Genomic DNA, 13,884 nt, shown 5'->3' on the forward strand with positions numbered 1-13,884 from the left:
ATGGAGAAAAGTGAAAGAGGTATCCGTGTACTTCTTGAAAACTGGCAATTGCTGGTAGGTATTCCAAGTTTGACATTTGAAATTCTTACCGCTTAGGTGTCCTGTGACGGCCCTTGATCAGAAGGCTGCAAGTCATGTAAGAGCCGCAGTAACTGCAGAGTCTCTGATGGATAATTGGATTGGTAGGTTGGTTTTGATTTTTTTGGTCTTTTAATTGCCTGCAGTAGCTGGTGCCTCTTCTCCATCCTGTTGATGTTTAATTCTCATGATTTTTGGGTTATGTTGTGTGTGGCATCTTTAGTGTTCGAAGTACATACCCTCTTCTCAGTTGCTGGTAGGTAAAGCATAGCTTGGAGGTATTTGACTGGCAGTATGGAGCAAGATACTTTTTTTTTCATGTCTGAAATATACATGACAGCTTATTTTCTTTGTTGTTTGGATGATGTGAGAAGATTGTAAGTTTTCTCAGGTCTGGAGAAATATGCACTGGTTTTCTATAAAGGAGCACTGAAAATAGTATTACTTATATCTTGAATTCTCTCTACCAGCTACTCAATCTGCAGAAATTCTGGAATACAGTCCTCAGAAAGCCAAAGTGCAGAGCAGGGATGAATGACTGCATGCCTGTTGGAAACATTAAGATCTGTCAGAGGCTTGATCTGAAATTTCTGTGCGCAGGACTTTAATATTAGTAAAAGTACTGTTCTTTCTTAATTAATTATTTTAGAAGACTGTAAAATTAGGCATCTCCCTAGTGCACTTAACTCACTGAACTGAAGTGTTCTTAAAAACAATGATTTTCAACTCGTGAGACTACTTTCTACTCAAATGTGTGGCTTTTGTTTTTCCTGGGATAAACAATCAGTTGTTAATAGACTCTTACTGGAATACTCTCCTCTTTTATCCTTTGTCTGATTATTTTAATTTTTTAATGTGGCCTTATAAGAGCAATCTTAAAAAAAAACCACAGACAGAAACCAACAAAAACCAGGCTTTTTTTTTTTTTTCCTGATGTTTATAAAGGGTAATAATTGGTAAAATTCATAATCTGACTACAAAGTTTTTGCACTGTATGCTAAACTCTCTCTACATGCAAACTCCTATTGATGTTGATGGGAGTGTTTATCTAGACCCTGAACAGCAATTAATTTTTTTAAAAATAAGTGTCTATCCTCATTTCCTGTCTTGTATGAAAGCCTATGTTAATGAGCTCTTGTCAGCTTTGAAGACTTTTCATCATGTTTATTAGAATAAATCAACAAAATGTCTGTTTTAAGCATATGAGATTGCTAGTGTATCTTCTTATCTTGTAACGTGTTTGTGCTGATAACACTAAGATTTGTGTCAGAAGAGAACATAATGGCCAGTGCAAATTTGCACTCGGTTATTCTTCATGAGTTTGTCTCCATTCTCTTCAGAGTTGGCTCTGTTGGTTATTTGCCTAATGCTGTGGCTAAAGAACTTTCTCAAAAGTAGTTTTGTGCGAGGAAATGTACTCGCTGTCCATTGCAGGGAAACATGCACACATGTCCATTGCACTATTTTTGCTCTGTTGTCTGGGTTTGGCTCATCTTTCTTTTGGTAGTGAATGCTAACTTTAAAAAACAACCATTGTTAATTAATGCTGGCCTTAAGAACAGTCATTATTCATTATCCCACACTTGGCATAATTTAAGAACTGGAGAGTCAGAACTACCTCAAGGAAGATATATTTACTTTTTTTTTTTTTTCCTTTTCATTGAATCACTAATTTTTCTCTTCCTTGTGATACACCCACCTAAAGTTAAAGGTTAAGAAATGAGGGTTGTACCTTGTAGGGATTCATTACTCTTTTGGTGTTGCTTGGTTCAGTATTTGAAGGTCTTGTATTTGTCAGAGCTTGTTCAATGCATGGCTGTAGAAAGGGAGCAGCAGATAAGAAATTCTATTTTATTTGGAAGTTGGTAGCTCAAAAATCAAGGAGAAAATTGCTAGAAAGGATTATCCCGGCCTTGGCACTGACTTTGAAGAAATCTGCCAAGGCTGGCATCCTTATTTGAGTGCCATCTGTGTCAGAATTAGAAGCAAACTGTGCAAAATAGTTCTATTACTCATTCTAATTTGCAAATCTGACCAGGTCTGATAATGTTTATAGTAGTATCCACATCACCTTCTTTCTTGTGTGTAGCTACTATTTCCACAACACGGGGTTAACTGGGTAGAAGCTACACTTAAAATTATCAAAAAGAGCAATGTGCAGCCTGTACTGTAGCAAAAAGTCAAATCTGATCATGTAACCCTAGTGGTAGAAGAAGCTGGAAATCTCAGCTGATGCAGGCAGAGTGCAGCCTTCATCTCTAATCCCCACCTAAAGTAGGTATGCCTGAGAATAATAAAAAGAAACAGAGTGTTTTTTAAGGCTGGAGTTCCCTCTCTTTGTGGCTCTGGTTGCTTGACTAGTGAATGCTAGAAGATAGGTGCTATTGCCACTCTACTCTTCTCCCATGCATTTTTGTGTATTGTTGAGTCACTTCTGTTACTCCACATCAAACCAATTTTTAATCCTCAGGGTACAGTTGCACATGGTGACCAAGACTATGTGTGCTGGCTGAGAGGCAGCTTGCAAGGGTCAGATCAAGGAAGAGTGGCTTGATTTTCTGTTTTCCTAGAAATCTGTGAAAGTTAGAGAAATCATAGCAATTTCTCATCTGCTGTTGTTTGGCCAAACTGCAAGTAGCAGTGGTAACACCAGACCCAGAGCTTTCTTAAATAAGGACACCACCCATGTCAGTGTTAACCTGCTTTCACTCACCTGCCCTGAGAGTTACAAGGAAACATGTGTTAAGAAAAAAAAAATTATTCAACCCTCTGCTTTCTTCACAAGAAATATTCTGCTGCTTAAAACTTCCAGGGAAGTTAAGTTGTTGAGTTGCATTTCTCAATAGTTCCTCTACAGTTTATCCCAGAATGAAATATTAACTTACAGAGTGTCAACATTTCACTTCTACCATTAGCTTTTAGATTTTATCTGCTGATAGGCATTTGGCAGCTAAGACATAAGACTGGGATAAAACTAGAAATTGTTGCTGAGGAATATTCATTTAAATACAAAGAAGAATGAAGGATTTTGCTTTAGCAGGACACAAGAGAAAGGGGAGAGAAATGAAGTGATGGAGTTGTAGAGTTTTATTTATTTACTTAAATATGAAACTGCTTACAATTTCTAGATGGACTTGGAATGAATTTCAATTGTCAGCTTGGAGACCTGAGTATTTCTCATTGTGGATGTCAAGTGTCACTGAATGGTGGAGTGGGGTGAGCAAGAATTGAGAACTAGTCAAATGAGGTGATGTTTTCAGTTGATACTTGGATTTCTCAATCCATCTTCTTCTGGTGAGATTTCTTTGTTTCCCTCTTTCTGACTCCCCTGCTGTGCCCCTGAACCTCAGTACTAAATTCTCTTGGTGATTTTCCCTTCTGTCTTCAGTTAATGTTGCTTCTAATCAATACTGCAAATGGGATTTTATGTTTAAAAATTACTGGACTTCACGGTATGAATCTGCTTAATTCAGTATTTTTCATGTTGAAGGTTCTAGAAAGGTGTATGCCATTGGATAGAAATATGAAATGAAACTCCATAATTTTAGCATTATTAAATACCCAAATGTATGTTCTTTAGGTGATGTTGTTCTTAATATTAGCTTTTGTTGTTTTGTGAACAGAAGGGATGTATGAGGCTTCCTGGTATTTTTATATAAAATGAACTGACATTCACCTTGAGGCTCTTCAAGCAGTAGTTAAATTCTGTATTTCTGTAGTCTCATTGTTTTTCCATCTTAATACTGGTTCTAGAATGTGACTTAGATTTAAACCTGTAGGTTGTATTCATGCAAGGCAAATTTTCAAAGATAAAATACTGGCTGGCAGGCTTGGGAATTCTTAAATGAGATAAAGATGGGTCCTACTGCTTTGAAAGGGTGCAATTGTCTGTATTTTTTTGATTCTTCCTTATTGAGCATACCATACAATTAGGTGCTGTTTTATCAAGATAGGAAATTGGAGCAATGAAGAATGAGGTCCCTGTAAAGGTGGACATGTTTTTATTGCTATTATTGGAATGTATTATAACTTACGTCCTTGATCTTGATCTTCCAGAACTCTTTAATATCAACTGCATTTATGAGAAATCTGTTCCTCTTCAGTGACTATTCCAAGTAGTAGAAATCAGTAGGTGATGATGTTGTGAACAGTTTTTATTACTAGAAGAGCTGCATGTTGGCATTAACTTCCACAAAGCAAAAATGATCAGTTCAAGAAATGGTAGAAGCTTTTAGTTGGCGATGTCTGCCCCCTTGAGATTTGTGTTGTCGAGATGGGGGTGCTACAAATGAAGAAAGAAGGGGAAAAAATCAGTACTGATAGTGAGTGTATTGGACTGTAGGATGTGTTAGTGGCTAAGCCAAATCATTTGGTGATGAGCAGGTACTTTGAGAAAGAAGCAATGTGTATTGGAATAAATTCTCATCCTTCCATAGTTGCTCTCAGACCTCAGGTGTGGAGAAGAGAGTATAGCCACAGTGGCTTAAATTCTTACCTTTGCTTCCAAACATTACAGTCTGCCTACCTTTTCCCTTGTTACCACTATAATGCTACTGCAGCTTAAAGGCTGCTAGATTAAAATAGTAGCATCTAGCAAACTTCTGGGGTCATTCAGTCTTACACTGTTCAGGTTAGCCATGTAATCCTTCATTGTTGGAACACCTCCTTTCCACATGAAGGCTTTGCTATGGGAATGATTCCTGCATGGCCAAAATCAGGATGCTCTCCAGCTGGTTTGGAGAATGGAGAACCATGCATAGTAATGCCTTGCAATACAGTTATCAGTTTTGGGATTTACATCTCTACTGTTGCTCTCTAGAGTCTTGCCCCTTTTGTGTGCTGTGCTGGGGAAGTTTGACTTAAAATCTCAACTTACTCATACTTCCAGTTTCCACTACTCTCAGCTTGGCACCTGAGTGTATATCCAACTGCATCATGTACTGAAAGCATCTGAGGTGCTGTTTAGTTAGCTTAGATCTTGATTTATATTACTGTTGCATTGTGAATTAACTGTGCGCAGTTGGTGAACGGGTTGAGAAGAAATATGTTCCTAACATTTTTTCTTTATTAGGATGAGCAAAAAAAGTAATATTGTGCCACTAGTATGTAAGGAACGGAAACTGATGACAGTATTTTTCATATGCAGAATAACTTTGCCAATTTCCCAGTCTTAGACATGTTGTGGAAATAAATCAGTAGGTTCCTGAATGCTTTACAGAGCTGCTTGGAGTGAGGAAAATGACAGTGTGGAAAGATGAACCAATTCCTTGATAACAAACTGATGCACTGTGGATGAAGTGATTTGAGCGAAGTTGCTTAAATGGTTAATCAAAAAAGCAAAGAGCAGAATTCTGGTTTCCTGAAAGAATCACGATCTTGTGCCTTAAACATGTGAACTATGTGAATAATTCTTGTCTTTGGCAAGAACTGCTGCTTAATATAGTTGTGCCTTGGATGATGAAACCGAGTCCCTAATGATACTCGGCATATAATAATTATATTGTGTAAATAGTCAGAATTTATGTGCATATTAAATCAAACAAGCGAAAGTTAATTGACAAATGGAAAACAGACAAAATAAATGGATCAAAGTGAAATTTACAAATACTCTTTGTTGATATAGAGGCAGTGGTGTGACCAGGGGAAGGAAGGAGTGTGTTTTACTTCTCAAAAATGGAAAATATTACAACACTTAAAGAAGGAAATGGGAAAAGGCTTAAAGGAGTAAATTAATATAAATCTTGGTATTTAAAAGTTGTAGGTTATTTTTCTTAAAATATATGGAGTTTGTCTATGGTCAGGTGGTGCTAACAACCTAGAAAGTGTAACTGGAAAAGGCCACTGCTATTGAGAAGAAAAGCTGCCATAAATGAACAGTGAGGAAGCCAGAGCTTCCACTGAATTACTGACATATGTTAACTGGATTAAAAATATGGCAGTTTTATTGATTGCATCATTTTATATCCTCTTTGACCCATGATAAATGGGGCAGACACAGCATTTTTCTGAAGAGAAAGCTAGTGCCATGTTACTGGGCAAGTTTGTTATGGGTGCAGGGGTGGAGAGAATGAGAGAAACATCATTGAGGTAAATCCATGTTTGCCAGGTGTCTGAAGGTGATGAAATTTGATAGAGAACAATTTTTTCAGACATCCTAAAGCTCTTCGAATTTTTCACAGTGAGTTTCTTCCGTTTCTGTTTTCAGTTTAAAAAATGCTGTGTTATGCATCAGCAGTAAAGATTTCTGGATCTGAGGTTAGTATCAAGAATAACTTTACGGCGTATTTTATTCAATGTGTTTGAGTTTTGTTCCTCGGTTTCATCTGTCCCGCTATTGGACACTGATATATTAAGAAAGGCCCAAGTTTTGTTTCTGATAAGATTCTTTATTTTCCTTTTGTCCCTAACTTCATACTTTAAGTTGCTATATATGAAAGTAATATGATCTGAGAAAAGATCTTGACATTCTGGCTGAATTAGTGGAGTTGTGAATGTAATACAGAAAGCAGTTGTTTATTCATTTTATTGCAGTGCCTAGAGGCTCTGGTTCAGAGAGGGCTCATGGCATGCTGGGTGAAGCACAAGTACACTGAGTGTACCTGAAGGATACTCTTTGGTCAGGAAGGGTGGTCTAAATCAGCAGCAAAACACTGGTTGGTGGCTGGACGTTTTCTGTAACAGCAGTGCTTTGAAAGAGTCAGGTAATGGTTGAGGTCGGAAGGGACTGCTGGAGACCATCTGGTCCATCACCCTTGCTCAAGCAGGGCCACCTAGAGCCAGTTGCCTAGGATGAAATCCAGATACTTTTGAGTATCCTCAAGGATCAAGACTCCACAATCTTTCTGGGCAACCTGTGCCAGGGCTCAGTCACCCTCACAGTAAAAAAGTGTTTCCTGATGTTCAGAGGGACTCTTGTGTTTCAGTTTGTGCGTGTTACTTCTTTAGCTGTCTCTGAACAGGATCACTGAGAACGATCTGGCTCTACCATGTTTATACCCTCCCTTCAGATACTTATTCTTGATATTCCTCACTAGTTTTAGCTCCAGGTAGGCTCTGGCTTTCCTGACTGCATTTCTGCATGCTCAGACAGTGTCTCTGTACTCCTTCCAGTCTGCCTCTTCCTGCTTCCTCATTTTGTATGCTTCCTTTTTGTGTTTGAGTTTTGCTGGGATCTCCTTTTTCATCTGAATAGGCCGCCTGGCATTTTTGTGTGACTCCCTGCTCTTCAGGATGAATGTTTCTTGAGTTTGGATCCTTCAGTATCGAGCAGCTTTCTCTGACCCCTCTTTCCTTCCAGGGCTCTGTTTCATGGGCTATTTTCAAGCAGGTCCCCAGAGAGACCTAAGTCTGCTATCCTGAATGCCAGGACTGTGATCTTGGTTTTTTGCCCTTCTCCCTGCTTTATCCTTTAGGTGTTGTGAATGCCACCAGGGTCACTGCAGCTTGAGGCTGCCTGTGACCTTCATGTCTCCAAGGAGCCCTTCATTTTTAGTAAGTATGAGGTCCAGCACAGAATGTCTCATTGTTGACTCCTCTATCATCACTTGGGTCAGGAATCTATCAGTGCTCTCCAGGAATGCTCTAGATGCTTATCCTTGAATGTGTTGTCCTTCCTGCAGATACCAGAGTGGTTTAAGTCCTCCCCCATGAGGACAGGGCCTGTGACTGTGAGGTTGCTGCTCCCTGTCTATAGAGGGCCTTATCCACTTGATTTCCTGACTAGGTACCCTGTAGCAGATGCTCACTCACTGCAGTGTCACCCATACTGGTCTGCTCCCTAATCTGTGCCTGTAAGCTCTCACTTAGCTCATCATCCATGAGACTAAGCTCTATGCATTCTGATGCCTCTCTCATGAGAGGTGTCTTCACCTCCAGGTCCTTCTGACATGCCCTTCCCAATGAGCTTGTATCCCTTCTTTGCAGCACTCTAGTCATGCAAGCCATTGCAGTGTGTCTCCATTCATCCCAGCAAGATTACAACCATGAAACTGCACATCTTGAATTCCTTGTGTTTACAATACTGATGTTTATTCATGCAAAAAATAAATTCCACAACAGAGGGAAGCAATTCAGCTGAAAGCACTGTTTTTGCCAGTATAACTGTGACTAGTGTGGCAGCTTCTGCTAGCCAAGTGACATCAATCAGCAGTCACTCTTCACACCATCAACCAGCATAGCTGGGGTGTCAGAAATTCCCAACACAAGAAAGCATTCCTGCCCAAAAGTGCTTAGAAAATACAGAAGAGTATGCTGAAGTGTTTGAAAACTGGTAGTTTGTACTTTCCCCTTTTTCAAATTTCTTGGACTGTACTTTTAATCTCAGTAATTGTTCTTTGAGTAATGCATGCTACTTTGTTGGTGGCTTAGTTTGTTAAAATGCCTTTGGAAAAAATACAATCTATGTTCCTGTGTTGACATCTACTGAAAGCAGCAACATGGGATAATTCTGAAAAAAATCAATTTAGTTTCAGGACGCAACTGATATGCTTTGTTAGATTGCATCTTTTTACATTGATACGGTATTTTAGGTATATTTCTATATTCAATTTGAAAGTGCTAAAATACAATATTACAGTAGTATTTAATACCATTTTTGTACTATCTAAACAAAAAACCTTTAGCAGGATCAAGACAGATCCCACTGAACCTGCCATGTGATGGTAATTTATGAAGATGAAATGCATCTAACATGGTAGGAACTGAGTCATTCATCACAGTTAGAAAGAAATGTGAGTCTCCTTGTATTTTTTTGTGTCTTTTCTTTACCTATATTCACCATGCATCTCTGAGTTTGTGATGCAACTATACTGATCACCACAAACTTGTTCCATTTGGTCTGTTTTGAGTCAGGTACTGCGATAATTTCTAGGACTTGGTGTCTTTGATTAATCAGAACAAAGTGGAATTTCTGGTGGAGTTTTAGTGGATTGAGCACTGGTTTTGCAGCAGGTCAGAGATAACACCCTTAAGACAGAAGCATTTTCAGGGTCTGTTTGTAATATTGATTTCCATCTTTCTAGTGAGAAATGGCTGTAATTGTTCTGATTTTCTCAGATCCATTTTCAAATTCTCATTACTTCTACCCAAGGAGATTGCTACATGATACCCGAGGATGTTTTCAGTTAGATAGTCCTGTCAAATGCTAACCTGGAGCCAACTTCCATGCTTTTTCTGCTGACTGGACCTTTCATCTGAGTTGACTGAGGTAACCCAGTGCAAATTCCCACTATTAATCAAGCCTGCTGCATTAGGCTGAGCAGTGGGAGGATGTCAAACCTGTGCCTATTGCTCTTAGCTAGCTTCTGTTCCTTTCTCAATATCAAGTTCAATCTCCTAATTTTTCAAAGCCCTCCTTAAAACCTGAATGGAAATGTTTCTGCCAGGTTCACAGGGCTTCAGGCTGGGCTCTTAATGAGCTGGACATTAAATACAGAAGCAAAAGACTTGGCCATTCTTGCCTTACTTTTTCTATGATCTGTCTCCCTCAAATCAGTGCTGCTGATAGTGCAGTGAGTGAGGTACTAACCAATGCAGATGAGGACCTGTCTGAGTCCTGGTGTTTGGGATGAACTTGCTGTCCGTCAGCTCCCAGTGTTTTCTGTAGGGGAATAGTGGCATGTATGCAATGATGCTTTGGGATGGCATGGAGTTCTCTGAAGAGATCCCAACAGTGATCTACATTAGCAGTGTGTGACACCCCAAATTAATATGAATGTAGCAGGTGATGCTTCCTGATGAATCTTTTTGCATAAATCTTTCCTATTAGGGGTGGCTAAAGAGCTACACAGCACCCTAGAAAAAGAAAATGGAACTCAGATCATGCACTGAGCAAACTTTCACAAATTTCCTCTTTGTATCTATCATCTTGACTCTAGTGGGCTTTGGAAATATAGTAATGGGAACTGCAGAGGAAAAACACTGTTCTTAATAAGACAGTAAAAGCTTTTTTCTTGGTGGTATAGAATAAAAAAGGTGTTGCAGTTGTAATTTGAGAAAAGCAACAGGAATTTCAGTGGAAAAAGTATTAGAATTGAAATTAAACCAGGTCTACCAGAATCTCTGATATTCAGTAATAAAGTACATCTTTGTTCCAGTACTGCAGAATGTGTTTCAGTGCATCACTATGATGTAAATGAAGCCACAGTTTACAAAATTTAAATAGCAGCCATCCATCCATTTTGCTACCAACTTCTGCATCCTCTCTTCTTGCGGCCTTTGACTGAAACAATGGTGCTTTTATATCTTGGCATGCTAATATTTGCAAAGTGGTTTTGAAAGCTGAAATGTACAAGAAAGGTGCTAAGTATTCTTGCTTTCATTTAGAACTAATTTTCCTTCAAGATGTTCTTGTCATGGCTTATACTTCGTGTGACAACTGGAGGGGATGCAGTGATTCTAAGAATTTTGGGCTTAATGAGAGGAGAGCTTTTGCTCTAGCACTGTGGCTCAGGAGTATCTTTTTGATGCAGGCAAAGATCTGTATTGTAGAAGCTGCTTTGCTAAGGGCTGGTATTGGCTGAGATTGTTCTATCAGAATGCAGAATGGGCTGTGCTTTATGCATTAAGTTAATCTCTATAAGCTTCACTGGATGTCCAAGGTGCTGTTTTGCTTGGTAGGGTTTTTTCTTTTCTCCCCCTGCATGTCTGTAGTTAACAGGTAGACTGAAGTTTTGGGTTCATGGGTATTTATTTCTTTAAAAAACTGGAATATTCAAATAAAGGAGAGATTCTCTAACCAGACTTTGAAACGTTACTGTAAAATTTGTTGCCATTGTGAAACTGCATGTGGGAGGAAGAAGTTCTACAGAAATCGAATTAGAATGCTGACATGCCTAACTGCCTGTCCTATGTTTATATTTATATATTAAACTGAAAATTAGTGAATGGGTCTTTTAGGAATATCTTCCTATGAGGTGAACATAAGTATGGAGTGTTACATAGTCAGAATTCTCATCTGTATGGTCATTAACCCCTATGCAATGATTTAGAATAAATGGTGATCTGTGTGCATCTAAAACATTCAGGAGTTGACAAACTGAAATGACTGATTTTAAACAAAGTGTAAACTGATACAGGTCTAATTTCTGTAAATAAAACTTAGGAAATTTTATTAGTTGTATTGCAAAGCCATTGAGGCTTGCTCAAGGTAGGAATGTAACTATGTAACAGCATGATGTCTGCCAATTTAAATTTTGGAGCAGGACTTGAATACATGGTCCTCAAAAGTTGCAAGAACTGATCTCTTTGAGTGTTTTCATTACCTCTTAATTTTTGCCTTCATTAGCTGTCTTTTTTCAAGTGTGTCTTGGTTTAGAAATGGTATTCCCAGTGAAGTGTTCTCACTGAAACACTCCAAACCACACACTGCTTGCTCACTTTGCCTTTTCCTTTCCCCATCTGGCGGGCTGGGGAGGACAACTGGAGGCACAAACAATAAAGGTTGAGAAATTACAGATTTATTGGAAACAGAAATGAACTAAGGAAATAAACAGTAACAATCCTGAACAGAGTGTCCAAGGAAGAGGTGAATGTACCCAACTGTTCCCTCTGTCATGCTGTGGTACCCTTTCCTCCATTGCCAGAAAATGACCTGCGGTGGTACAGAGTAACCTCCAGTCCCAGTTGTGCCTCTCCTGGCTGTTGCAAAAATTAACCCTATCCTGGCTGAAACCAGGACAGAGTGCATATTTATTTACCAAAGGAGGTGATGGATTATTTCGCAGGACAAATGCAAGGCTTAGATGGTGTCATATCTCCATGGGTTTTATGGGAAATTTCATGTTGTAAGAAGCATATTGCGTCCTGTACAAATGTGAAATTGTGTTGTAAATGAAATTTCTTTAATTACTGCTCAGCTTTGCTAAGCTTTTTACTTAAGTCAATGACTGCCTTGTTGAAAAAATCATAATTTTGAAGCAGGAATTTAGGACTGAAGATTACCAACCAATTTCTATCTTCCTCATCGTTACAAGACTAGTGCCTTAGCAGTTAAAAAGAAGAGCATTCTGGTTTTGTAAATAGTATGCAAATTTTCTTGTATTAGTAAATTAGAACAGCATGCTTGTATTTCTTCATCACCTCCTAATTGGCACTCTCACTTCTAATTTTGCTTCTAGTTATTGGACCCCAACTTTGACTATACTGCTTCATGTTTTTTACTGATTAGGTTTTGATCCATTTTTTGGATCACATGTGTATGTGTCTGTAGGAAAGAGGGTTTGCCTTGAGACCAACAGTTTGCACTTTCTTACTGGGGAAAAAAAGAGGTTGATTGTAATGTAGGTGTTTGGGATGTTTTTATGTATTCTGAAAAGTATTCTTAAAAATTGAGAGGTGTATGTGTCTGTAGTGATGTCTGTTATTTTACAGGGTGAGGTGGCATGATGACCTGTATAAGGTTTGTAGGCTACTTGGTGAAATCTTTTAACTGTCTGCTTGGGGTTGCGCAGAACATCGATTTCTCATTGTACCTGGAGTTCCAGGTTAAAATCAGAATTTGTATGCTGTATAATTCCAGCATATTTTCCTAAGTCTTCATTTTGACTCGGACTGTGAGAAGTTTACAAACTGCAGTGTGTAATGAATATTCTAAATATTGTCAATGACAGTGGTGGTCTTGTTTGAGAGGTGATTAATCCCTTGTCGCATCCCCAAATGTGTGGTGGCTGCTGATTGCTGTACTTGCCTGTTTAGTCTACAGATACATATTTCCCTGGTTTAGCCACTTATTTTCCTTACCTTTGGATTTTATGAGCATCTTTTGAACAAGCATAGTTTCTTCATTAGATGTTTGCACCATGGTGAGCACAAGAGCCGTGGGTCCTTGGTGGTGCCTGGCAGCCACAGTCTGTGCTGCTGAGCATGGTGCTCTGTAATTGAAGCATACACAGTTGGACAAGATTGGCAGAGCTCATTAAAAGCACACTACTAAATCAAGTTTACTGAGTGTACCTTTAAATCTTACCTTAGACTCTATCTTAACCTGTGAGAGGTTTTTGCTGTTTGCCATTCATAACTGCAGGGGGCTCTAGCCTTCTGATAGCAGTGGTAGTAACAGCTACAATATAAAAACAGAGGTGGAGGTACTAAAAGCAAAGAGGGACAATGCAAAAACCAGCCTGTAATCCTCTGGGATAATGGCCTTAAGCCGCATATCCCTGTGATTTATGCACTTGCTTTATTTGTTATCTTGGACAGAAAGCTTTGTCACTGAAGAGATTTGATAATAGCCTATTCACAATGATTGTAGTCTCTTGAATTCATGTAATAAACCAAATAGTTTTGGACCACTTATGGGTTTAGTCATCCTTGCTGTATGCATTTCATCTCTGATTTCACTTTCAGTATCTTAGATCAAGCTAGATAAGGACTTTCTGCTCACTTACCTCTGTTCCGTGGTGGTACTATATAGAAATGTCTTCCATTTTATGCTTTGATATATTGGAACTTTAGTAAGATACATATATATACTGTACTTGCAGTATGTGTTATGTGTAGTTGGTATATGTGAATATAGGTTGGTAAAACTTGCAGCTTTGTGTACTTTTGACAAATATTGCAACCACTAAAGGCCTATATTAAGATAAGCAATCTAAAGCAGAAGAAAAAAAATTAAAAAATTCTTTCCTTTCCAACTTAACTGCAGCTGCAGTTTTACAGTAGTAAATGATGCAGTAGTAGAATCTATAGGGGATGGAAGTGAGTTTCAGATCTTAGACACCCAGCTTATGCCAAGAGATGTACATTCAAGTAGCTGAGGAAAATGTATGTGGAAGAAAGTTTATATGCTAGAGCACGGAACCACGA

At 38.7% G+C, this 13,884-nt stretch overlaps 1 protein-coding gene across 4 annotated transcripts in view; it reads left to right on the forward strand.

The window, feature by feature from the left end:
* The window catches only part of LARGE1 (LARGE xylosyl- and glucuronyltransferase 1), a 270,233-nt gene that overhangs the window by 1,898 nt on the left and 254,451 nt on the right, over positions 1–13,884 (forward strand). For all 4 annotated transcript variants that reach the window (XM_038153721.1, XM_038153717.1, XM_038153716.1 and 1 more), the window contains exon 2: positions 97–182. In XM_038153721.1, coding sequence (XP_038009649.1) covers positions 167–182 — 16 coding nt within the window. In that variant the 5' untranslated portion in view covers positions 97–166. The remainder of the gene's footprint in view (positions 1–96; positions 183–13,884) is intronic.

The sequence above is a fragment of the Motacilla alba genome, chromosome 1A, assembly GCF_015832195.1.
Source record: "Motacilla alba alba isolate MOTALB_02 chromosome 1A, Motacilla_alba_V1.0_pri, whole genome shotgun sequence".
Taxonomy (NCBI): Eukaryota; Metazoa; Chordata; class Aves; order Passeriformes; family Motacillidae; genus Motacilla; species Motacilla alba.